Below are 24,905 nucleotides of genomic sequence, written 5' to 3'. Positions count from 1 at the left end.
CAGATAAGAGGGCTCCTTTCAACGTTTCTTGTAAGGCACGCCTAGTGGTGATGAACTCCCTCAGCTTTTGTTTATGTGGGAAAGCTTTTATGTCTCCATTGTATCTGAAGGATAGTTTCAGTGAATAGAGTATTCTTGGTTGAAAGATTTTGTCTTTCAGTATTTTGAATACATTATTCCATTCTCTCCTAGCCTGTAAGTTTCCTGCTGAGAAATCCGCTGAAAGCCTGATAGGGGCTCCTTTGTAGGTTATTTTCTTCTGCCTTGCTGCCCTTAATATTTTTTCTTTGTCATTGACTTTTGCCAGTTTTAGTATTATATGCCTTGGAGAAGGTCTTTTTGCATTGATGTAAATAGGAGTTCTATTGGCTTCGTGTACTGGTAAGTGCAGTTCCTTTTCCCAGGTTTGGGAAGTTCTCAGCTATTATTTCTTTGAACAAGCTCTCTGCTCCTTTCTTCCTCGCTTCTCCCTCTAGAATACCTATAATCTTTACATTGCTTTTCCTAATTGTTGGATATTTCTTGAAGTTCTTCATTTTTTAAAAATCTTAGTTGTCTCTCCTCCTCCACCTGAAGCATTTCTATATTTCTATCCTCTAAATCACTAATTCTGTCTTCTATAACATCAGCTCTATTTTTTATGGATTCTAAATTATTTTTATCTCATTAATTTTGTTCTGCATATCCAGAATTTCTGTATAGTTTTTTTTAAGGGTTTTAATCTCTTTGATGAAATATTCTTTCTGCTCATTAATTTTATTCCTGAGCTCACTGAAGTGTCTGAGTTTTCTTGTAACTCGTTGAGTTTCTTTATGATAACTATTTTGAATTCTGTTATTTAGATTGTAAATTTCTGTGAGTTCAGGATTGGTTTCTGGAGACTTGTCATTTTCCTTCTGCTCTGAAGTGTTAATGTGGTTCTTCATGGTGTGTGGTGAATTGATCCTTTGCCAGTGCCTCTGTGGTAGTATCAGGTTGAGGATTCCACCTCCCACCTGGGGGGGGCCGGCTGGAGCTGTGTATTTTGATCCCACCCCACCTGCTGGAAGTTGTGCCCGTAGGGCTTCTCTGTGTTTGCGTGCTGGCCGTAGCTGCTTGGCAGGTCATGCATGCACACAAAGGCGGGCCCTCTGTGCTCTGCCAGCAGGTTGCTCTGGTGCAGGACCACTGTGCTCAGCAGCAGATAGGCTGAGCTGGTGTGCTGGGCAGGAGGGGAGGGGCGCTTTCTTACGTGTGCGGAAGAGCTCAGCTGTGCACTCGGGCAGTTCAGCCGAGCTGCTGAGCTTGGTGGGGGCTCCTTCCTGGGGGCTGAGCTGCATCTCTCGGTGGGGAGCATTCCCACAGGCAGGGCCGCTGCAGCATGGTGGGCACTCCTGTGGGCCAAGCTACAACTCTGAAAGCATTTGTGTGGGCTGGGCTGCCCTTGCCTCCTCGTAGTCGTGCCGGTTGCTGTGTGAGGACCTGCGACCTGGATCACTGCTGCCGGGGAGGGGGAGGAGTGCCTCGAGAGAGAACATCTTAATTGGCTTGGTGTGGGTCATGCAAGGGGAAGGAGGGAATGCCACGACTGCATTGCACCGAGGCTGCATGGGCAGGGTGGCATCAAGAACAACGGCTCTGAGGCCAGGTCCGCAATGCCTGCTCCACCCCCGCAATGGCGGGGCAGGGGGTGTCCCAGTGGGCCTGTCACACAGCAGCAGCTTAGTCAATGACTCAGATGAATGAGACAGTTTGGAGACAGAGAGTCATGGAGTCTGGGGCCCCTGAAGGACCTCACGGAGGGCCCCAAGAGGCTGATTTGTCAAGACCACAGCAAGGGGGGAGGGAAAGGGAAGGGCTTTGGAGAAACAGGAATCCCCAGATTATCCACCTGAGCCCTCACACTTCTAGAGATGACCATAACCAGTGCAGGGGAGCCAGGTAAGTTCTTGCAGAGCCAAGACCAGAAGGCAGGCTCCCGACTCCCAGACCAGGGCTCCTGCCACTGCACCCTCACCAAGACTGCCTCCTGTTGTGTTAACTGGCACCAAAGGGCACCATCAAGAAGCATCTGATGAGCCCACGGGGGTGGAGGGATGCTCTGCTGCTGCCAAAACCTGGGAGTCGGCCACCCGCAGCACATGGACCCAGAGGGCTAGTCAACCCTCCAGAGCTCCTTCCTGCCATTTCCTTAGGCTGTCTTCCTGTGTTGCCTCAGTGGGAGCAGGGAAAGGGGTAGCCATACGGGGCCCCAGGCCAGGCTACGAGCACTCCTCTTTTGCCACTTGCTTCCAGCTGCCCCTCACCTAAGAAACCCAGTATCAGAGCCCATTGTTCCCAGTCTCACCAGCCCAATTTAGCATCAGTAAAAGAGCAGTGATGGCACCTGTGGAAGATTCTAGAAGGCAAAGTGAGATCATGCCTGGCATATGTCACAGCTACTATTTCTGAGTTTCGTGTTACTTTTGGTCACACGACTGAACACCTAATAAAAATGAAAACTCAGTGATTCAGCACCTTCTGTGTGCCAGGCACTCTGCTAACACAACCCCATGAGGCTGTCACCTCTGTCATCCACGTAAGGAGACAGGCTCTGGGTCTGGCCTCCCAGGGTCCCACAGCTGAGGAGTCGAGAGCTGCACCCTTCTTTTTTTCCAGCCTTCCTCATCCTCTCCCCTGGTACTTGAAAGGAACTGAGGGCAGGGGTTTCTCAGAACTGTTACCTATTTCTATCTCCATGATATTGTGCACCCAATGAGGATGTGCCCCATCTGGGAACTCCCTCATCAGACCAAGCAGAGAGAAGCCAAGACCGGACCGCGGGTGTCAAGGATCCAGAACCTCAAACCAGAGGGGTAGCCAGGGTGTAGACCCTCCTGACCAGCCACATGGCCACCCGGTGTCACCTAGGACAGCGTGGACTCTGGGCATGTCACCTCAGCCCTGTTCATCACATTGCTGAGGGCCGTGGTGAAGACGGAGCGGGACGCGTGTGGACAGACCCACGCATGGTAGGTGTCTGCTGAGATGACAGGAGGGCAGGGAGCAGGCTGAGGAGGAGCAGAGACGAAAGGCCCGGGACTTCCACCTCATCACACCCAGCACGACTTCAAGTGGAGCCGGCTCTGCAGGGCAGTGGGGCTGGGGTCTGCACGGAGGGAGGGCCGAGAGCAGCAGCTCCGGGCTCTGCAAGGACCCCTTTCCTCCTCACTCACTGTGCGGGTGCCCACTTTTCTCTGCCCGACACCCCAGTGAGGCCTGCTACACGTCCCGTGGGGTCAGCCCTCGTGGCCAAGGCCACATGTGCTTGGAAAGTGAGGCAGGCGAGAAAGAACACAAGGCCAGTGCCAACTGCGTCCCAGTTTCTTTTTATTTATTTTTTTTGTTCTTTTTTCTTTTTTTTTTTTTTTAAGTATGGAAGCTCAAGTATAAGATGTAGATTTTTTTAAGCTTTACAAAAAAACAAAATAAAACAAAAAACTCCTTTTGCATTCCATAAAAATTGACAGAAAAGCACCTGGCCAGAAGAGCAGAACGGTCAGCAGTCCCCACCCCCCGCACCCCCACAACGTGGTCTCCGTGGGACAGGGGCCAGTCTGTGCAGGACAATGCTGAGGGCCACCTCTCCTTTCTCCCAGAGCTGTCCCCTATCCCCCCAACCCCTAACCCCAAGCAACTCCCAAACACACGTGGAATCAGATTTCCAGTTTTTCCTCTCTCTTTCACACACCACAGTTATTTCATAAAATTTTTTTGTTTTACATTTTTTACACCAATGTAACAAAAAGGTGGGAGGGAAGAGGAGGCAGACAGACAGTGTATTTTATGCCTATAAATGGGTGGGTGGGGGAGACGGGGGGCTGGGGCAAACAAAAAACACATGGTTTCCATGGAAACATCGAGAGTTTGGATAGCAAAACGTGGTGGGAAGTAGGCCTCGGAGACGGAGAAGGGTGTTTATGGGGCTTTATTCTCAGGGAGAGATGGCGCTGTGCGGTTGGTCTGTGATGCAAGTTGTTACGTGACCTGTCAGGGAGGAAGGGGACGAGGGAGGGAGCAGAAAACGAGTTTTCTAAGAAAGGAATCTAACGAGTGCATGGCGTGTCCGTTAGCGGGAAGGAGAGGTTTAACATTGCTGCTTTCTCTTCAAAGCCTCCACCAGGTCATTCTTAAGAGCTTCTTGTTTTGATTTGTCTGCAAAAGTCTGCACAGACCTGCCAGGGAGGAAAAGAATTGTTGTTAGAAGGTTTAACAGGAAGAGGTGGTAGGGAAGGGCCAGGCACTGCTGCCCTGGAGCCTGGCTCGGAGAAGCTGCCTGCAGGAGACCGACCTCCCCAGGCGAGGGTCTGGATCACGGGCCGGGCACTGGGCATTGCTGATCCTCTCTAGAAGCGTGAGCAGTGCTGGACAGGGGCAGAGGGGGCACAGAGTCCGAGACCTGCACCCTCAGCACCTCACTGGGCACCACAGAGGCACACAGCCCACCGATGCTGTGATGCTCGGCTCTGCACCAGGTGGGGGTGACCTGGCCGTAGGCACCAGAACCCTAATCCACGCCTCTGGGCACAGGTCCCAACATCAGCCTGAACCAGAAGCCCTTCTGGGCTTCCAAGCACAACACACCAAAGGCCCTCCATGCTTCAGACCAGCTGTGGACTCAGGCCAGGGGCTGAGAACAAGGACCCTGGGCCACGAGGACCCTGCCATAAAGCTCGCCCCTCAGCACCCTGCCCAGCAGAGGACACTCGCTGCTCACCCCACAAGTGTGGGGTGCAGTGGTACCCCACACAGTGAATGTTTAGGAACCAGCGCCTCTGGATGTCTGTGCACAGTGGGTTCAGGGCCAGGACAGCACACGGAGAGCTGCTTTCTGCCTTCTGCCGTGAGGCACCATCAGCTGTCAACTTAGCCAAGAAATCCCCTCAGCCTGGATTTCCAGAGGCAGCATAGGACTGAGGTAAGAGGCCCTGGGGGTCCCTGCTGTCAAATCCTGGACTTGTGGGAAAGCATTAGTGCATTTCCTCATGGCTGTTAACACCCTTCAACAAAGCTACCAACAACCAAGCTTTGTAGAGATTGTACAATTTACAACGTGTCTTCACACGCTTTTCTCATCCAATTCTTCACGAGTATCCTGGAGGGGTCTCAGTATTATTCTCAGATGAGGAGACTGAGGCTCAGAGAAATGTCCCCCACAATGACCACTTTGTCAAATTTACCCAACGTGTTGGTTAACCAAGAACTTATTAAACCATTTATAAACTTTATAACAGTTTCAAAGCAGTGGAAAGAGAGGGCGGAAAGCTGCCTTGCAGGAGCACTGTGCACGGCACGCTCCATGGGAGTCTGGAGTTTGACATACACTGACCGTGAAAAAGAGTGGGAAGGAGGATCAAACAATCATCCCCAAATGCCGAAAATGGGTCAAGTAAAATGAAGCAGGACCCAGGAGAAACAACAGTATCCCAAGTTGAATTCTGGCTCCTGAATCCTAGAAAAACCATGGGCTACTTGGATCCTCCAAATGGTAAGAGGGTGGCATAGTCAAGACTTCGAAAGAATGTGCACACAACTAAAAAAAATTCCATGAGAAACATCAACACTTTGGGTTGATGCTGCCAAAACACACATTTCTGAATATTTGCCCTGGACTGCCCCTGGCTCTGCAGTGGCCAAAGGAAGGGTCAGACACCAGCCCTGGTGGCCCTCCGGCTCCAAATCTCAGCCAGTCCACTAGGGGCTTCTGGAAAAGCTCCCACTGGGAGGTTAACATGACCAGGGGAAGATACAGCGGGTGAGCAGCGGTTCACTTGGCTCCCTGGCCTGCACTGTGCCCAGCCCTCGACCCCACGTGAAGGAGAAAGTTCCAGAGTTCAGAGTTAGAACCAGAGTTAGAATCAGGTAACAGAGCTGCTACAGGTATAAGGCATAAGGAGCAGGGCCCTCATTTAGGGGATAGAGCTTGGAAGGTCACTGCCAAGCAACCTTGAGCCAATGCCTGGAGGAAGCACTCAGCGTGGGACCTGTCCTGGACAGACGGGCTGTCAGGCCACCCACTGCTGCAGAGGGCTCCTATGCTGGAAAGCCTCCCGTGGGTGGCCACAGGACTGGACTGGCCGAGGCTAGGGATCCAGGAGACTCTAGACCCACCCTAACGGCTGAGGGGCTGGGGAGAAAACGGCACTGTCATGGAACACCTTAAAAAGGGGTTTTCTCCATGTCGTGATGGGAATATGGTCCCAGCATGAGGCTGGAGGCTGACAGATGCCTGGACCCTGAAGATGGTGCACATACAGACCACATCAACATGCCAAAGTTCCATGGACCCAGAAGAGCAGCTCTGCCCGGTTACGTAAGCACCCCCACCCCACCCCGAAATCCCACTGAGCCTCTTCTGGGCGGGGCCCTCAGGGTCTAGCCCCCGGGCTGGGGTAAGCCCGTAAGCCCTGGGCTCCGCAGCCTGCCCACGTGGGTTTCCAAACGCCTTATATTGCAACCTGTTTCCCTCCTCCTCTCTGGGGATGCAACTGCTTTCATACACCTGTACTTGTCACAAGCTCAAGTTATGGTTCTCGGCCATTATCAACAAGCAGACTATTTGCCTTTCCATCAGCGTGAGGCGTTTAAGACGACAGCTGCGGCTGGTTACGGGCGGAAGGTTAGTCTGGTCCAGGCAGCTCCAGCAGCAACCGGTCTGGGGGTGCATCAGGCTGGCAGGGGGATTACAGCCCCCACTCTGTGCTCCGTCCTCAGACTCAGAGCCATACACCCCTTTAACATCAGCTAGCCACGAACAGCCCATTTCCCCCTGAGAACGGGGCTTATTTGGCTTCTGGGATCTCTGATGAAAAAGTCGAGGAGGACCCAGCTGCACATAGAACAGCTTCAGAGAGGCCACACTGAAGCATGTGGGTGAGCAGAGGGCAGGGCTCAGACCCTGCTCCGCAGCCCATCAGAGCAGTGCAGACAGGCGGCTTCTGCTGGAGAGGCAGAGTGAGTGCCCCGGACCGGGCTTCCTCAGGAGCACAAGCCAGAACCACCATCTGCCCCACCCCCACCTCCACCCAGAGTGCATAGCACACACACCACACACGTGATATGGGTCCATGTTACGTGGGGCTGAGTCTACACGTTAATGTGGCTGCTCACAGCCGTGAGCGGTCACGGGGGTTAGTGGTGGTTTAAATGGCTGCGCGGCAACAGCCAGACTGGCGGGGTCTCGGCAGGTTGATGAGTCCTGTTTAGTGGGGGGTGCTCACGCCTCTCAGGCAGGGTACCTGGATTGGCTTAATTATCAGGCTGGATGTGGATCTGGCGCTGGGTCAGCACTTGGGAAAGCTCCCTCTGCAACTGCTGGAACTTGGGGTTGTCAGGGATAACGTCAACAGATCTACAGAGAGTGTTCAGAGATGACTGCAGCGGGAGGGGTGGAGGACAACACGGATCGAGGAGCACAGGGGTGGGGTGACAGCTCAGGAGATACAGGGGAACACACAGGCAGAAGAAAGAGGGGAACGTCACCAAGGCCACAGCCGCTCGGGCCGCGGTGTGGAGGTCGTAGCTGCAGAGCCTACGCTGGCGGTGGTCCCGCTTTTCGGGGGCTCACGACCACCACCCAGTAGGCTCTTTGTGTCTCTCTCCTATTTTCCAGCGGTTGCCCAGGATCGTGCAGGTTGGGAGGGTGTATTTGGTGTGGATGGTACAGTGGCCGCAGGCCAGGAAGCTCTGGGCACAGGTGACTGAGGAGGCCTCAGGCTCAACAGCCTGAAGAGGGCAATGTCGCCAGTGGGGGGGAATTAAACCCACCAGGGAGGGGTCAGATCCAATTCCTCACAGGTGGCGTGGGAAATCGGAAAGCTGAGTCCAAAGGGGTCTCCTTGCTATTTTAAAACTGAGTAGGAAACTAAAAATCCGTCTCCTGGACAAATTCACAAGCCAGGGCAGCCCCAGAGCTGCTTCCCGCCTCTCCCTTCAGCGCGTAAGGAGAGGTGTGTACGCGGAATAAGGGATTCGAGGGCTGGAAGAGCACGAGCCCGTGGACTCGCAGAGCAGTGCTGGGCTGCAGAACAAAGACTCCACTGCCTCATCTAATCCCTGCAGCAGCCCTGCCTCCTTGACAGACGAGGGCTGCTGAGTGACTCATCACAGGTCACACAGCTCAGGGTGACAGAGTGTCCACAGATCCTGGCCTCTGGACTCCACAGACAGTGCTTGCCCCACAGCCGCCTTTACTGACCCCCACGAGGCTTTGGCCTTCACTGGGGCCGACGCTGCAGAACGGAAGGCAGGAGATGGGTGGGGAGGGGCAGCTCAGGACCCTGGCCACAGTCAAGAGAGCCCTGGCAGAGGACAGCAGAGTGGCTGCGGCCCTCCCCAGGAAGCAGCAGGTGGAACGGGCTCTTTCTGTAGGATACTCTCTGCTGCCCCGAAACCACCCAACCAGAGAGCAGTCTGCACTCCCTCGTGTGTCTTAGGGTCTGATTTGAAGGCTCCCTCAGACCCCAAAGCCTAAGGGGCTGGGCAGAGTCTTCAGATGGGACTGACAGGCTGGGAACTGAGAGGAGGCCGACTCCAGGGACGAGGGCACCAACTGGTGTTAAGGTGAATGAGCCCCAGAGACCAAACATAGTGGAGGGAGGAACCAACATCTGCTGAGAGTGCCGACTACGTACAATAAGCTGCTTTACCCCTGAAAATCTGCAGAACAGTCCTGTAAGGTGGGTACTCTGACCCTGTTTTACAAATGAGGGAACTGAGGCCCAAGGCCATAGAGCTATTAAGCAGCAGACCTAGGATTCAAATCCACATCATTCTGCAAAGCTTGTGCTTCTGGTACATTACCTCAGCCCATTGACGATGTCCTTCGTTTTTCCAAAGTAGATCTCATTCAGCGTACTTCTGATTTTATTTTCCATGTCCTGGGAAGGGAGGTCAGTAAGACACATGGCAAACAGGGGTCCTGAGGTCCACTCCCTGCCACCTCCCACCAGCTTCCCCTGCAGTCCCCGCTGTGACCACAGGGGGGAGGCGCACGACTGCGCCATGACTAGGGGGCGTGAGCCCCAGCAGCCAAGAGCCCGCCATAACTTGTGCTCCGAGCGCTCTCCCATCCTCAGGCAGTGAGGAAGCCAATACCTAGGTACTGGTGGCCAACGCTGACCACTACTGGGAGCTGGTCTAAACCACATCACCACCCCTCAGCCTTCCCACCAATTTTGTGAACAATTCTGTGAAACCAGAGAGCACTGCCCCTCCTTCCAAGCTGCGTGGTGAAGGGAAGGCTGAGGCAGCGCAGCTGAAGCTCCTCCAGAGCCCCTGGTGTTCCAGGACCCGTCTCCTTTTCAAGCTCAGGCCTCTGTTCGCACCCCGAGGACAGGGGAAGACCGGACTCGGAGCTTCCAGGGCAGAGTCTCCTGGGGGCATACACTTGGGGGCAGTGGAAGGGGGCGCCTTTGGAGCTGAGCCCTGCTTCCCCACATCAGAAGGCTCCGAAAACACGAGGCCAGGGCAAAAAAATGAGATGCCGCTGCTGGCTGCTATGGAGTTGGAAGAAAGAAGCAAAGGAGAAAGCCAGCAAGCCGGCCGACAGGCCTCAGGGACAAAATGTCACAGGCTGTGGGAGCAAACCAGAGCCAGAGAGCCCGGCCACTCACCTCTACCAGGCGCCCGATGTTGGCTATGTGTGGGGAGCAGTCGCTCACAGTTTCATCCTTCTCCATCTGCAAAAGACAAAAACGTTCCTCCAAGTCAGAGGGGGCCGGGCGCTCCGAGAACAGCAGCCTCTGCCGACAGCATGGCCCACGTCCACGGTTTGCAAAGAGCCCATTATTCCCGCTGGCAGCTCTGGAGCCCCTGCAGGTGGTGCAAGGCCACTTCCTCAGTGGGGGTACCCAAGCACAACACGACTTAAATTCCAGGTCATCAACAGCCCAGCCAGCAGAAGCCCGAGCCACTGATTCTAGGGGAGAGTGTCTTGCTGCTGCTCTTCGTGGAGCAGACACCCCCTAAGCCCACAGCCGGGAGGGCAAAGGTGACCACCTTTGCTAGGCACTGGCTCCTCCAGGGCCAACTGGAGAAGACCTGCTCAGTCTGTCTTCACACCACTGCTCACAGGCAGGCAGGCGTGCAGGTGCAGGCTGTCTGGCCCCAGGCCGGGGCCTGATATCGCAGGGGAGCCTCCACTGCGGCATGACGCTGCTGCGCCTTGCCCATTCCTGTAATGACAGCCACCGAGGGAGGGAGCGCCAAGCCTGGGCGACAGGAGGCTCAGAGAGATGAAGCGACTTGCCCAACGGCACACAGGTAGCAGTGGCAGAACCTGGGTGACACTCTTGCTTACTTCAGAGCCTGCATTCTTCCACTCTGCGGGCTGCAGGGTTGGCCGAGTGACCGTGCAGAATCTGAGCGAGAGAATCTCAATCTAGATGCCTAGCTTAGGACGGGACCCAGCAAGTCGAGCCTCGGGCAGTCAGTTCTGGCCCAATAATCAAGACTCTGAGTATCGAAAGGAAAGGGAGCAGGGAAGGAAGAAGGAACTGGTGAATCCTGACATGCACGCTTATTCACGAATTAGGGATTTCCCGTACTTTCTTCCTCTGTTTATACTGATTTCCTTCACAAGACTATAAATTCCTTGAGGAGAGATTTACCTGTTTTACACCTCACAGGGTGCCTAGCAGAGTGGTGAGCATATAAATGCTCACTGTTCCCAAACTGAAAATAAGAACATGTAGCTACCATACCATTGCTGTTGCAATAAAATACGGAAGCCGAAATTGGTAATCAAGAAAAAGGATGAAAAGATAAAAGAAGCATCAGGAAGGCTAGAGCTCAGAATGAATTCAGACTGGTAAAGAAAGCAAAGCAAAGATGGGAGGCCAACTGTCTTCAGAACCAGAAGACCAGGGCAGATGCCTGGGGAGGCGGCAGTGTGTTCAGAGGTAAAAGGCCCCCGCTGCTTCTCTTCTCCATCAGGGAGGGTGATTTCCAGGCCAGGAAATGTAGAACAGACCCCATTAAGAGGGAGATGAAGCCACAAACAGGCGAGCAGATGGTAGGAGAGAACCAAGTCACTTTAATGATTGGGCTTCCAGGGTCAGACTAAGCCGATTCTGTGACACAGCCATCCTTGCAAGATTACGGTGCCCTTTAGAGGTGCCAGAATGCTAGGGGAGGGCAGAGGCTGACGCTACTTTTACAAAAGAAGGAAGATTAGAGTTGGATATTAAACACTAGTTTGACACTGATCCAGACAACAATTTTTGATGGGACTGTTAAAAATCATCTGTTAGCATATTTTAAAATCAGATATCTCCAGGAGCCAGTATGGGCTTGTTACGAACAACTTCTGCCACGAGAATCTCTAATTTCCTATCTCGATGAGGCTGCAGGACTGGAAGAACAGAGATCTTCTCTGGTAAGATCACATCACTTTGGCAGGTTCCATCTAATATCCTGCGGCCGTGGCTGAGGTGTGGGCTGGACGACGGCCACTCAAATGGAGCCTCTGCCGAGAGGGGTCCAATGCCATGTCCCTAGGGTGGCCTCTGTGGCATCCTGTAAGAGTCTCTACGTGGCCCTGGCTCAACCTCTTTGTCCAGGACTTAAAGGAAGGTACAGCTGAGAGGGTTCATCGGCATCCTATCAGCAGCATCAAGGGTCGACATGATCAGAAGGGTCACCACGGAACCCAGAAACATGGGTTAGCCACCAAGCGTGCAGTGCTTCCCGGGGGGCAGTCACCTCACTCCCTTTAGTCTTCATAGGAACTCTACTTTAAACCCAGGAAACTGAAGCTTAAAGATGTCAAGTAACCTGCCCAGATCACAGCCCCGCTGGACCCCAATGCCTCTGCTCTCCCTGCCTCGGTATGCTGACCACATTTACCTGGGCAAATGCAAACCAGATACTTCGGCTCAAACATAATCTCATGAGTACAAAATGGGGAACAAGTCTTGTGAAGAGATTCACGGTTTTTAGACGATTTCAAGCCTGACAAGAATGTGCTGTGGCTGCTACGACTGCTTTCATGCCACTTTAGGTACGTAAACGAAACTACCACTGGTGCCAGACCAGGGGCAGCATTCCTACCCCAGCACACCACAAAGAAGCTGCTGCTGCAAGGCCCACTCCTTGCTCAGGAAGGCAACGGCCCCTCCGCCCTGTGCTGGCCCCGCCACATTGCAGGGCTGGATTCCGTCTAGGGCACTGGGTGTTAAGAGAGCCACGGACATGTTAGAGTTCATCTGCTTAAAAGATTTGAACACCTTGACCCCAACAAACGAGAAAGAACTGGAGATATTTCAGGCTGGGAGGAGAAAGACTCAGGAGACCCTGGCAGTGCTCCAGCAGGGGGAGCAGACCCAATCCACGTCACTGCCAAGGGCAGTGGAGGGACCATGGGGCAACGGAACATCACAGGATGACAGACCTGTCTGTAAGAGGCATCTGCCCCAGATCCCTGGAGGTGTCTGAGAAGAAATGGGGGCCCCACTTAGCAAGACGCTACAAGAAGGGGGTCTGGTGTAGAGTGACAATCTGGACTATGGCCTCGCAAGGCCCTTCCGAGTTATGAGACTAAATCTCTGCACAACAAAGACGTCTGGTTCTGGCAGGACTGTTTGGCTGAGGATTGGCCAAATGGACAAGAGGGAGCGAGATGCTAGAACGGTCGGCCTCTGCCCGCAACTGGCCCTGAACTGTCTCAGGCACTCTTTGGCCAGCGATCCTGGGGAGTCTTGATCCTCAGCAACTCTAAGGGTCCCCACAAGACAAGTGAGAGTGTCCATGAACTTAAAAGGGAGAGCTACTCCCCAGCATTTCAGGTCTAATAAATACCCCACTCCGGGCAGAGCCGCAGTGTTTGCTGGGACATCATCTGCCCTCAGCAGGACCCTGCTGCCAGACAACTGGAGGGTGTGATGTTGAACAGGAGTTGGGAACACACTCAGGAGGAAGGACAGCACTCTGTCCACCCTTTTTTTTTTTTTTGGTCAGGAAAATTGACCCTGAGCTAACACCTGTTGCCAATCTTCCTCTATTTTGTATGTGGGACACTGCCACAGCACGGTTTGATGAGTGGTGTGTAGGTCTGCGCCGGGGATCAGAACCTGCGAACTCCAGGCCACCAAAGCAGAGCACGCGAACCCGACCACTACACCATGGGTCTGGCCCCAACTGTCCACCCATTTTTAAAAGAGATTTTTGGAGGCTAACACACTGGGGCTGTGTGTTCTCTCCCTGGATGGAAACGGTTCCTGTGCCCAGACTGAGGGCTGCTCAGAAAGCTGCTCTTCTGGGCAGGGAGGAGCCTGGGAGTCTGATCCAAAGGAATTCTGTCCTTACGGTCTCTCTCACTCCCCAGCTCCACGTAGATGGCAGGTTTCTGGCAACCCCACGGAAGCGACGAGGCTTTGAGTTCATTGAGGGCCCATTTTAAATGAGCGCCAACAGCCCATAATGAGGCCAGGACAGCTGGCAAAGGGCCCTGGTCATCAGAGTAAGCAAAGTCACATCAGCACCCCAACCTCTTGGGCATCATCTTTGTGCTTCAGAATCAAGAAGCCGGGCTGGCCCCATGGTGTAGTGGTTAAGGGCGTGCGCTCTGCTGCTGGTGTCCCGGGGTTCGGATCCCGGGCATGTACCGACGCACTACTTGTCAGGCCATGCTGTGGCGGTGTCCCATATAAAGTGGAGAAAATGGGCATGGATGTTAGCCCAAGGGCAGTCTTCCTCAGCAAAAAAAAGAGGAGGATTGGCATGGATGTTAGCTCAGGGCTGATCTTCCTCACAAAAAAAAAAAAAAAAAAATCAAGAGGCCTCCCCCTTCCGACGATGGAAAGGCTGAAACCACTGGATGCTCAAAGGTAAGAAGTCTTGGGGGGAAACGGGGGAGTGAGAAGGCTGGGTCTCTGGCAGGAGCAGACTGAGTCCCTAGGAGGACACAAGGGGTCCCTAAGCTCTTGGCAGGGGATCTGAGCCCAAGGAAAAGGCCCAGCAGGGACGGGGGAGGAAAGGAAGAAGGTAGGCTGGGGGTGGGGGCAGAGGCCCTGGCACACACAGACATGTTTCCACAGCCCCCTCGCCCACACCCCTGCCAACTCCCTCCACACCTGGTCAGGGTCAGCTTGCTGGCAACGCCGACCCACCAAAAATAGAACTATTTTCGCAATGCATATATTATTACATCCTTATAAAAGTGGCTGCCAGAAGGAAAACATTTTTATGTGCTGTGGCCGCACAGATGTTCCACAAGGTGGTTCCAACCGAGGCTGAAGTCAGAGCCCAGCCCACTCGGCTCCATCAAGCACCTCTCCTCCTCTCCGTGGCCTGCAGATGGGGAGGACACAGGCAGGGGTTTGGAAAGCAGGCCATCTCCATACGGTATCTCCCACTGCCATGTGCACCTTCCAGAGCACACAGCCCGGAGGGTGGGACCCCGAAGGAAGCCAGCCCCCGCTCCCCAGCTTCTGCTCTCGAGCCCGAGGCGCCAGGGTCCTGGCCTAGCTTGGCTTCAATTTCCTTGCCTCTACCTCCCACTAAATGAGCTGATATATGCACAACGCCCAGAACGGTGCCCGGCCAAACGACAGCTCCATTCCCAGGACTCTTCTGGTCCTGGCTCTTGGCCAGAAGCCAGCGGCGGCGTCCTGATTACCAAGCTGTGCTCTGGGTAAGAGGCTGGGCAGGAGGCCGGGACGTTAACACGCTGTCAGGCCAGAAGATGGTGGTCAGACAGCCTCTCGAGGAAGGTTAGGTCTGCCCAGTTTAGGAAAATTTTAATTAAGCCTAAGACTGTATATATTCTAGAAGAGAGAAAAGTCTCTGCTTACGAGATATGTGGTAGTAATAGCTATTATTTGCTGAGCATAAACTATGTGTCAAAAACCTGTTTTCTTCCATCAGACCTCTCCATTTGCTCAACTTCATTCACGTTCTTTACCAGAAAAACCAAGGGCAAACCACAGTACAGGGCTCGGAAATTCCGAGCAGCGTCCATCTCTCCGATCCCGTCCTCTCCTGCCCACTCCTCCCAGTGGGCGACGGCTGCCAGGAGGCGGTCTCACAACAGCATTCCTTCTCATCCAGGCACTGGGTCACTCCACCCCGGGTCATCTGACCAAAACCAAACTGCCCCTAGAAGCCACGCTGCTCAGGCATCTCCCCACTCGACCTGGGCAACCTCATGGAGCACAAGGAGCCCAGCTGCAGCATGGCTGTGCCTCCCCCGGCGAGAGAGCACTCCCAGGCCTGGCCCCCTTTGTTCCCCACATCTGGAAGGCAGGTCACGGGCCTCTCCCCACTGCTAAAAGACATGGCCTCACCTAACTGCCAAGCATGAGCCAAAGAGGATTTCCCTGCTATGACCCCAGGCAGGGGCCTCTGCTGGAGTTTCAGTGCTTGAAGACAGGTCACTATACGGGGCACCTATTGCTGAGCAAGCACAGAGCTAGGCTTGCAAATGACCGGCCTAAACTCCCACTCGACAAAACATTCCACCTTCATTTCTAAATATTTAGAATCTGAAAAAAATGTCAAATGAACATCTGCAGGGCCCGTCCCCAGGTCAGAAACCCTGGATCTCTTTCAGAGATTTACCATCTTGCCTCTTTCCCACGTCTCCAGCTGTCACACAGGAGAAGTGACCTCTCAATGCAACTTCCTTCTCAACATGTTGGTACTTGGCTCGCAACACTTTTTGACTTGCTCCACAGCCTTCCCACTGGGGCCCAGGTGGCAGTCCGCCAAAGGGCACCTTCCGCCCGCCTCCCCTCACAGGATGATCCGATCTGGCCGGGATGAGCGTCCACAAACACCACTCACTGATCACCTTTCCTCCCACAGCCCCACAGCTGCAGGGCTTTGCCAAAACACTGTACCTACTTCGCCTTCCAGCTGACATCCCTAAGAGACATCTTTTGGTGGGAGTGGGGGAACAAAGGGCCATGGTGGAGGAGCCAGGATGAAGCCAACGAGGGAGCATGGCCTAGTGTGCACTTGGTCTGAGCCCGCTGCGGTCTCCACACCCAGTGTCATGACCAGGTGTGAAATGAGGCTCAAGCAATAAATCTGTCATTGTTAAATTCACCAACAATTTACAGAAAGTCAGTGAGGGCGGCTCTCCACCTCACTCACTTGCACCCCCATAAGCCGTCTAAAGCGAGAAAGGAGGGAACTGGGAGCAAAGCCTTGAATGCCCAGGGATGGGAGGGACCTGCATGGAGAGCCTCCACCAAGCCTAAGCCGTGGCCCTTCTCAGGATGGGACACGGGACAGGGGAACAGGACAGCAGGGGAGTGCCTGGGGGCCATGCCCAGAGAAGGGTGACCTGGGCCGGCCGCTGCCTGGGTGCGGACGCCTTGTGCTGCTGTGTGGCGGCCCCTCGGTCTCAGGGGTGGTGGGGGTACGTGACTCAACAGGCTGTCGGCCTCTGTGCGCTGCACATGCAACTGGGAACCCTGGGTCCTGGCCTGCTTGGCCTTGCTGAGTGTTCCTGACGGCTGGCCAGAACGGCTTGCAGGGTCGGCGCCTGGCACCCTGGGCCGGGTGAGACAGCTCCTGCCTTCCTGAGGCACCTGGGGCAAGTGTGAGAGTGCGGGGGCAAGTGTGTGACTACAATGAGGCTCGTGTCCAGAGGAAAAGCCTAGGCCTGGGGCACTGCCAGTACGATTTAATGGAGGAGCTCAAGGGAGTAAGACCCTCATTGGACCCCCTATTGCTCACATCCTGGTGGTCACCCCAAGCCCTGACCGCTCTACTCCAAATTGTCTCCCAAGCTGTCCCTCCTGCTCTCCTCCTCCTGCCTTTGCCATTCTTCAGTAGATCCTGCCTCCAGGCTGAAGTCAGCTCCTTCACTAACCTCCTGGCCACAGGTTTGTCCCCTCCAGCCCTCCCAGGGCTGCCCCCATCCAGGCCCTGGTCACTTCTCTCCCGGATGACTCTAACAGTCTTCTCTTGCCAACCCATCCTCCATGTCAGCCAGCAAAGCCACCTTTTGAAAACACAAATCTGATCAGATCACTCAAATACTAAAAATCTTAAAACCCTCTTCGCTACCTCTGGTGGTGAATGTATCTCATGAGTCAACTTGCTTCCTGCAGGAGAATCAACCTTAAAGCCACATGAACACCTGAAGGAGGGACCCAAAGGGGGTGTTGCTGAGCATACTCCCAGGAGGCTTGCCCTCCACGGGACTCCACAGCTTTGGCCCCACCACGGTGCCTGGGTGCCCCCAGGGTAGTGTCTGACTGCTCAATACATTTCCATTAGAATGTTTATTTAGAATCTACTGAATGCCAGGTACAGGGGATAGATTAAGACCAAAAAAGTGTGGTATGGTAGAAAGTAGCCTATTTTTCTTTTAGGTGGACAAATCGGGGTTCAAATCCTGACTCTGTCTCCTACTAGACAAGGCATCGTGGGCAAATTACTAAACAGTTTGAACCTCAGTTTGCTCCCCTGTTAAATGGGAATAACTCTATCTTGCTTACAGTCTAACCAAAGGAGACAGCCCGCACAACCATGCGTGTTCCCTCTTTATCACTGATGTGCTCAACTTTCTGGGAACCCCTTCATCTTCCATCCAAGGAAACCACAGACATTTTTCCAAGGCTCATTTGGGACACACAGCTAACTGGCAACCCTCATTTCCCGTTTGCTCAGAAGCCGCGCATCATTAACTTGGATTTGTCTCCCTCGTTGCTGCCCTGCCCTTCCCTTTACAGTTACTTACATTGGAAGCCAGCCCCAGCTTTAATGCACCTCAGATGAGTTATGTGACCGGCCGTTAGGATGATGACAGAAGCATGAATTTCCTCATTAAAGCCCAAGAGCACAAGGCAATCCAAACAAGGCCCGAGGCCCGGGACCAGTGTGCTGAGGACAGCCACTCATCAGGCCTGCGTTTGGCTTGGCAGGAGGCACTGTTAACGGCAAGCCGGAACCAGACCCTGGCCATGGCTGACAGCTCTGATTTAAACTATTAGGAAGGCTGAGGATTAAATATTTGTCCAGGTCACTATAAACCGGGTGGAATTATAAACAGTTTGGAGCGGTAAGTGATGCAGGAAACAAGTCTCCGGATACAGATTTAGGATTTTCCACCATTCCCCAGGTGGCAGGGTGTGGGGGAGGCAGGCTGTGGTAGAGCTAGCTGCCTGGGGGTTCGGCTGCCCTTCCCCGGTCAATGGCTCCTGGAAGACAACGGCCCATTTCCACCCAAAAAGACGGGCTCTGCCCCACTGAACACTAGCCTTGGTTCTGGGATGGTGTGGGGACAGCCCTGCTCAGAGGCCAGAGAAAGGGACCCCCAAGATCCCTTCTGGCTTCAGGTCCCTCTGACGCACAGAGGTCGTGGAGGTCTTGCATGAGGAGTCTAGGCTCTGACATGCATCCCAAGCACATTAGCCGACTACACACTTGCACGACCTTTTTCAAATGCATGGAGATGCTTTTGTGACTAGAATACAAATTCACTTAAAAGAGTTACTAAATGTATCCTTTCTGCCATATATTTTTGCTAGCAATGGCTATTAAAAGTATAATTATCATCTTATTGAGAAAACGTTTTTGACGTTAAAAGGAATCCTCATCAAGTCAGGCACTACTGGAATGGGAATGGGGAAGGCGATCTTCGCGGAAGAAGACTCCCTCCTGAGGGGCTTCTCACGGAGGCTGCTCTTCTGCCGATACTGCCATGACTTCCCTGAGGCCACGTGTGACATGGTCTGTATTTTCTCTTCCCTTTCCACAAAGACACCCCACCGCACTGCACTGGCACAAGGTTAAGGCCTTTCCTTGGGAGGGGCTGTCAAGGGTCCTCAACATGACCCCTTAAACAAGAGTCTTAAACCTGCTTAGACGCTTAAAGTAGCATCTCAAGTAGAACTGAGGACAAATCTGCTTGTGGGGAGGCTGCGCCTTCCAGTTCAAGCTCCCAGTTCACCTCAGATACACCTGGAAGAGACATCTTGGAGATGGTTGCTAATGATACCTAAGCAAAAATAGGGAGAGAAAGGTACACAGTAGCACTTGTCAAATTTAATGTGCACATATTACCTAGAGAATTTTGTTACATTTAGATCCTGATTTGGCAGGTCTGGGTAGGGTCCAAGATTTCTGCATTTCTGACAAGCTCTTTCGTGATGCTGATGCTGGTCCCAGACTAGGCTGTGAGCAGCAAGGCACAGATCCTCTTGAGCTGCAGAGGAGAGGCTCAGAGAGCGACCTGCCTGACGGGCTGTTCATGACCACAAAGATGGGAAATGGAGCAAAGCACTGCTTCTCACAGCACACAACAGCCTGAGGTACGGAGACACGGTGAGCCTTGATGAGGGTGAGGAAAAGAAAACCATGGCCCAGCCTGCAGCCACCTGGTCCTACTGAGGCAGGAAACCAGCCGGGAAACGGCAGGTGCTGAAACACTACAGACAGTTCAAAGGGCATTTATCCAGAAATGTGAAGCCCGACTTAGACAGTGGGTTTACAGCTGGCTAACAAGCTCACTCTAAAGAAAAGTACCCTCAGAAAGATGATTATCAGACTGATGCCTCCCTCTAAGGATGTCTCTGGTAGCCATGCTGGAGGGCTCTGAACTTGGCCTTGAGCTAATAATAATACTAATGTCATCTTAGTAAATGTGTAAGTAACAAAGCCAGAAGAAACAGCTAATGCCTTGATGACAGAAACCAAGATTCGACATTACTGTCACGGGCAGAATGAGCAAAAACAAAATGTGAGGACAAATGTAAAATCTCATTTAAAAAAAGATCGATAGACAAGAACAGAATGGGAATTCCCCAGACCCTCAGTGGCTCATGCGAAAAACAGATGCGGGTGGGGGTGCCAGCGAGTGACCGTTCAGTCAAGTGCACGCTTGTGAAGTGCCAGGCAAGGCAATCCTGGGCACGTTCTGGAGGACGGGATCTATTCTGGATGCCATCTTCTTATGGAGGTTGACAGAAAAGGAACGGGCTATCTCTCAAAGCAGCAAGCTCCCTGGTCCTACCCAAGTCCTGTCAGGGTCGGAGGTAACTCCTGAACTCGCCCAATTTGTCAGGATCTCGTGACTCAGGCAGCCTTCTGACTGCTTTGGCCAAATGTACTCACTGTCTCTTTACGAGCTGAAGGAGTGCTTTGACTTTTGACAAGTACTCTGCTTGGGCCTACACCGGAGGATTCCAGCGAATGGCACTCAGTTCCGTCTTTGGAGCTCGGCTGTGTGGGGAGCCAGAGCAGAGTAGAGAGCAAGCTTGCCACAGTGCTTGCTGGTCACCAGTCACTACTGGGCACCTGCATGGCGGGGCATGTAAACCCACTGAGATGTTTAAAGGAGACACTCCCTCTCTGCATCCTCTTCGCTTTTATTTTAGCCTCTTCTTCTGGCAGCCTGTTACCAACCATCTAGGCCGACCCTCTGGCTCTGGTGTCACTTTACCCTCACCTGCAAGATATGTCCATCAGTTCTCTCTGCAGAAAGCACCTCTCCACCTGTGTCCAATGCCTGCTGCCTGCTCGTGTCTATTCCTCCCTCTACTGTGAAAAAGCAGCCAGATATTGCTCTAGGAAATCAACACCCCTTTCCACCTACCCCACCATGGGTCATAAGACCTAAGTCTGGCCAGACTATTTCATTCCCTCTGGCCTCAGGAAATGATTCTGTGATGGACAAGTAACCCAATCCAGACCAGTGAGACATTTCTGGGGTTATGGGAGACCTATTTTAAAAGAGAAGCTCTTTCCCCCAGGACTGCCAGAGGTAAGCAGTAAGCTAGAGGCTGCCAAGAGCCATCACATGGAGATACAGAGTCGTGACAACATCATTTGTGTCCTAGACTAGCCCAGCCATGCTGAACGAAGTCTGAACTTCTCAGTTACGTGAGCTGACTCATTTTCATTTTTGCATAAGTCAGAGTTTACCTCTGTCACTTGCAACCAAAAGTCCTAATTGATGATCTAAGTCATAACTGAGAAATTAATTTGGTCTCAAATGTCATCAGCAGTATGTCCTAAACATCACAGGAGCATTTTAACGAAAACACCTTGACCCAAAGACAAAACCTCCCATGGCTGAATCTCACGAATCCCCAAGAGGCCTGGGGGGAGACCACGTCCGGCACAGAGCTGCCCCAGCCCCCCTCCGTGGGGGCAACCGCTCATGCATCTCGGCGTCCGTCAGCTCTGCTGCTGGCAGAGGGAGCACTGGCAACCCTACCTGTCTGGTGAGGCTGCCTCCAAGGTTCATGGTGCCGGAGCCAGACTTGTTGGTTTGCAGCCATAGCATCACCGTGGAGGTCAGCTTGTAATGGGCTGTGCGACCACTGGACTTCTCCTGGGGGATGAGACAGAGATCAGAACCTTGGGAGCAACCCCGAGCTGCGGAGAGCCTGAAGCGGCCCCCTGAATTCAGGGGCATTCTAACGTGTCCCTTCTTAAGACACGACCACACCAATTTTCTTATAAAATCCCAACTGGTTTTTAAAGGGACTGAATCTGCAATCATGTGTATTCAGTTCTTCTAGGATCTTTATTATCAGTGACTACTGTGATCTTGACTTATCTTTATCCAATGGCTTCAGGGCATTTTTAGGAATTAGCAGGGATTTATATATCACAGTATTCCCCCCTCTAAGAAGCATCTGCTACAGAACGGGGCTGCACTGGTTGGCATAGCACCTGCACTCAGGCCCGGCCACCAGCTGCTGCGGCTGCTGTACCTGCACTTCCACCACGTGGATGGAATCCCAGCAGCCTTTGATCTTCTTTGATCCATCTCCAGCCTTCTTTATGAGGATCACTCCAGCAAAGCCATGATCCAGATCCCAGAGGTAGACAGATGAGACGCCGCCTTCAAAATACCTGCAGGAAACAGGCCCACATGCCCATTAGATGTTAAGCCCATCAAATTATAGATCATCAGCCCAGATCCCAGGGGTGGCCATTCAGCAAAGATTCATCTAAATGTTTGCCTGGGATTCAGGACCCTCCCTGCAATGGTTCCAGGGTTGATCTTGAAAGTGTTGTGATGATCAGTTGCTCAAGGGAGGGTGTGTAGCATCCTTTGTGGGGTTGCAGAAAGAACACGGGCTTAGGAGTCCTAAAGACAAATCTGAGTTTGAGCTCTGCCACTTCCTCTAGCTTCGTGATCTTTGGCAAGCTTACTAAAGTTCTCTGGGCTTCAGATTCCTCCCAGAGGAAGGATCTAGCAAAGTGTGTGATGTGTAATACGTACTCAGTGGGGGTCATTGCTATTGAGTATTGTTCTTGTTCAATATTGCTATCTTTTGGGATGGCTGTTTTACAGGGGAGATAAAGAGAAAAAACTAGAGCAACAAACTCCTGCCCACCCAGAACCCTCCAGAGCCCAGGCACACCAGGGCTTCTTTCAGAGCAACACTGTTGCCGCAAAACCCTAGCCAGAGATGAAGGCCTGAGCTCGGGGTGGCCTTGGGACGCCAGCTTCCTCCTCGGGTCTGAATCAATATGGAAAAACTCCTGATCAGGATCAAATGCAAGAGGGAAAGAAGAGAGCAGAGGAGAACAGGAAATCAGGCTAGGATCCCAAATCCAAGGAACCCCAGCCAGCAGCTGACGGAGTTAGGTCGCTGTGAGCAGCGACCCGAGGAGCTCGGAAGCAAAGGTAGGGCATCAGCTGACGCGCAGTACCTCGACTCCTGCTGACAACCAACTAAGACACTGCAGAAACCTCGTCTCCGCTGGCCAGCACATTCTTTACCAGAAAGTCCGGGGCCTCTCTGACCCCAATTAACCCCCAGACCCAAGGTGCAGGCACCCTCTGGGGCTCGCTCAGGGGGTGGCGCCACCTGCGACCACAACCTCAACGTGAGCGGCCGGGCAGGCACCGCAGCCAACGTGGGCGTGGGAGGCCAGGTCCCCAGGACCAGCCCCTCCAGTCACCAGCTACGTTCACGCATCTATCCATGTGACGACCATTTATTAAGGCTACCAGGTGCCAGCTGTGTGAAGCGGGCCTTAGTTCCTTTATAAAACAGGGACAATAACATCTACTTTATGGATTGCTGAGAGACAAAAACAATATAGGAAAATAAGACACCTGACAAATGATTATTACTAATTTTAATAACAAAAACAAGTACTAAAAATAAACACAGCTATCAATTATACCTCAATAAAGCTGGTATATGATAAACAATATACACGGTACATATGAATATTTAGAGAATATGGATGTGGGGTATAGAAGAATTCTTTGTACCCTTTTTTTGGGGGTAATTTTACTGTAAATCTGAAATTATTTCAAACTAAAAAGTGTTTGTACAAAGGTCAGTATGAGCTCTATGCCAGAGTGTAGCCGAGAGGATCAGACAAGGCAGCAGCCCTTCCTCCCGCACGTGCCCGTGAGCTGCAGGGGCCCAGCCGTCCTGTCCCCTCGCTCTGACCCGCACAGGCCCACACCAAGGTCTGCTACCCTCGCTCCCTCCCCGCCACGGTTCCTCAGGCAGACGGGCCAGCCCACTGCCACTGCCACCACACCCCATCCCCACTTCTCTGTCCACACTGTCCACTGTGATTAAGTTGTCATGAAAGTCACAGCTCTGCCTCCCCTGGCAAGTCCCTGGGGGGGCAGGGCAGGCCTGCCAGATTAACACAGGAGACACTCAGTGAGGAACTGCTGGACAGACGTGTCAGGCCCAGAGCTAAAGGTCAGTCAACAAGGGAGGCGGAGAGGGGTTTCGCTCCAGGTACGTGCAGCAGAGGGAAGTACTGCGAGAGGAAAAGCACAGTGAGTGAGCTGACACACCTGCGGGGCCTGGAGCTCAGTGCCATCCTAGGGGACGTCCAGGAAGTCAGCCAACACTGGGCACTTAGGGACCCCACTCAGGAAGGCTCTTTCTATTCTCCAAATCTCTCTCCAACCCCACCTCCCTGGGCAGGAGCAGAGAAACAGGTAAGCCTTTTGGTGTAGGACCCGAGGCCCCACCTCCCTCCGTAGGGCCATCCTGGTCTGGACCGGCCCTGCAGGGAGCTGGGCACACACAGGCGGTCCCGGAAGGCTCCTGGGACATGTGGGGATGCATCTGTCACCTCCAGACCAGAGCCCCTGCAGTGCTCAGGGGAGCTTGCAGCAGGGACTCCAGGGGCCTTTGCAGCTTGTTCTCCTGGATTTTGGTGACTCCCTCGGCTCACAGGTCACCAGGAGGCACAGCAACACTACTGAGGAAAGAGCAGCCACAGCAGACCCACGCAGACCCGTCCTGCTGGTGACAGACGGCTGGGCTCTAACACAGTCCCGCCTTTTAGTCTGCTTGGAGGAGAGCAGCCCCACATCAAAAGGAAAAAAACACCAGCTTTAAAAACCGTGGCTTTTCTTGTGCCGGCAGAAAGGATGGGCCAGTAATTCCTCCTTTCCGTTGGCCATCCTGGAACGAAGGCTTGAGGCCCGGCAGGCGTTTCCACCCTTCCGCCCCCTCACAGCTGTGGCCCCGATCCTCCTGTGTCTCCCCAAACCAGAGCGCGGTGTTCTTCCTGTCAAAGGCTCGCCGCCCTCTGGGTGCTGGAACACCGCAGAGAGCAGGTCAGGCTGCCCTGGAAGGGATCCAGGAGAAATCCTGGGGGCTTCACAGCTCTTGTCACCACCACCAGGCGACCCATTCAAAAGCACCAGGTGGCCCAGGCTGAGCCCCCTCAGTCCCATCCCTGAGATTTGTTTTCTAGAAAAATAAAACAACGGTATTAATGCTTTATAAGGTGGAACTGGCCATTTCCACTGCAACGTCGCAGCCCTGGACCGGCTCCCGCTCTGGGCAGCTTCTCCCTGGCAGCCTCAGCTTCCTCTGCGGGCCACACTGACTGGGCCCCAAGTTTCAAAACGGTGGAGAGAAAGGAGGTAAAAACGCAAGCTCAGTTCTGATCTCCATGTGGAATACTAGTCTTTTCTCCAAAATTAA

The 24,905-nt window shown here is 53.3% G+C and overlaps 1 protein-coding gene across 1 annotated transcript in view; it reads right to left on the bottom strand.

Annotated features, from left to right (window-relative positions):
• Positions 1 to 3,331: 3,331 nt before the first annotated feature.
• CAPZB (capping actin protein of muscle Z-line subunit beta) overlaps positions 3,332 to 24,905 on the bottom strand; it is a 141,564-nt gene continuing 119,990 nt past the window's right edge. The window contains exons 5-9 of the mRNA XM_004425651.3: positions 21,693 to 21,834; positions 21,191 to 21,307; positions 9,633 to 9,698; positions 8,821 to 8,897; positions 3,332 to 4,193 (exon numbers count right to left, since the gene is read on the bottom strand). Coding sequence (XP_004425708.1) covers positions 4,106 to 4,193; positions 8,821 to 8,897; positions 9,633 to 9,698; positions 21,191 to 21,307; positions 21,693 to 21,834 — 490 coding nt within the window. The 3' untranslated portion in view covers positions 3,332 to 4,105. The remainder of the gene's footprint in view (positions 4,194 to 8,820; positions 8,898 to 9,632; positions 9,699 to 21,190; positions 21,308 to 21,692; positions 21,835 to 24,905) is intronic.

Source organism: Ceratotherium simum, chromosome 22 (assembly GCF_057802395.1).
Source record: "Ceratotherium simum simum isolate JZ-2026a chromosome 22, ASM5780239v1, whole genome shotgun sequence".
Taxonomy (NCBI): domain Eukaryota; kingdom Metazoa; phylum Chordata; class Mammalia; order Perissodactyla; family Rhinocerotidae; genus Ceratotherium; species Ceratotherium simum.
The sequence above is the reverse complement of the archived record's forward strand: the minus strand, read 5'-3'. Positions and strand labels throughout refer to the sequence as shown.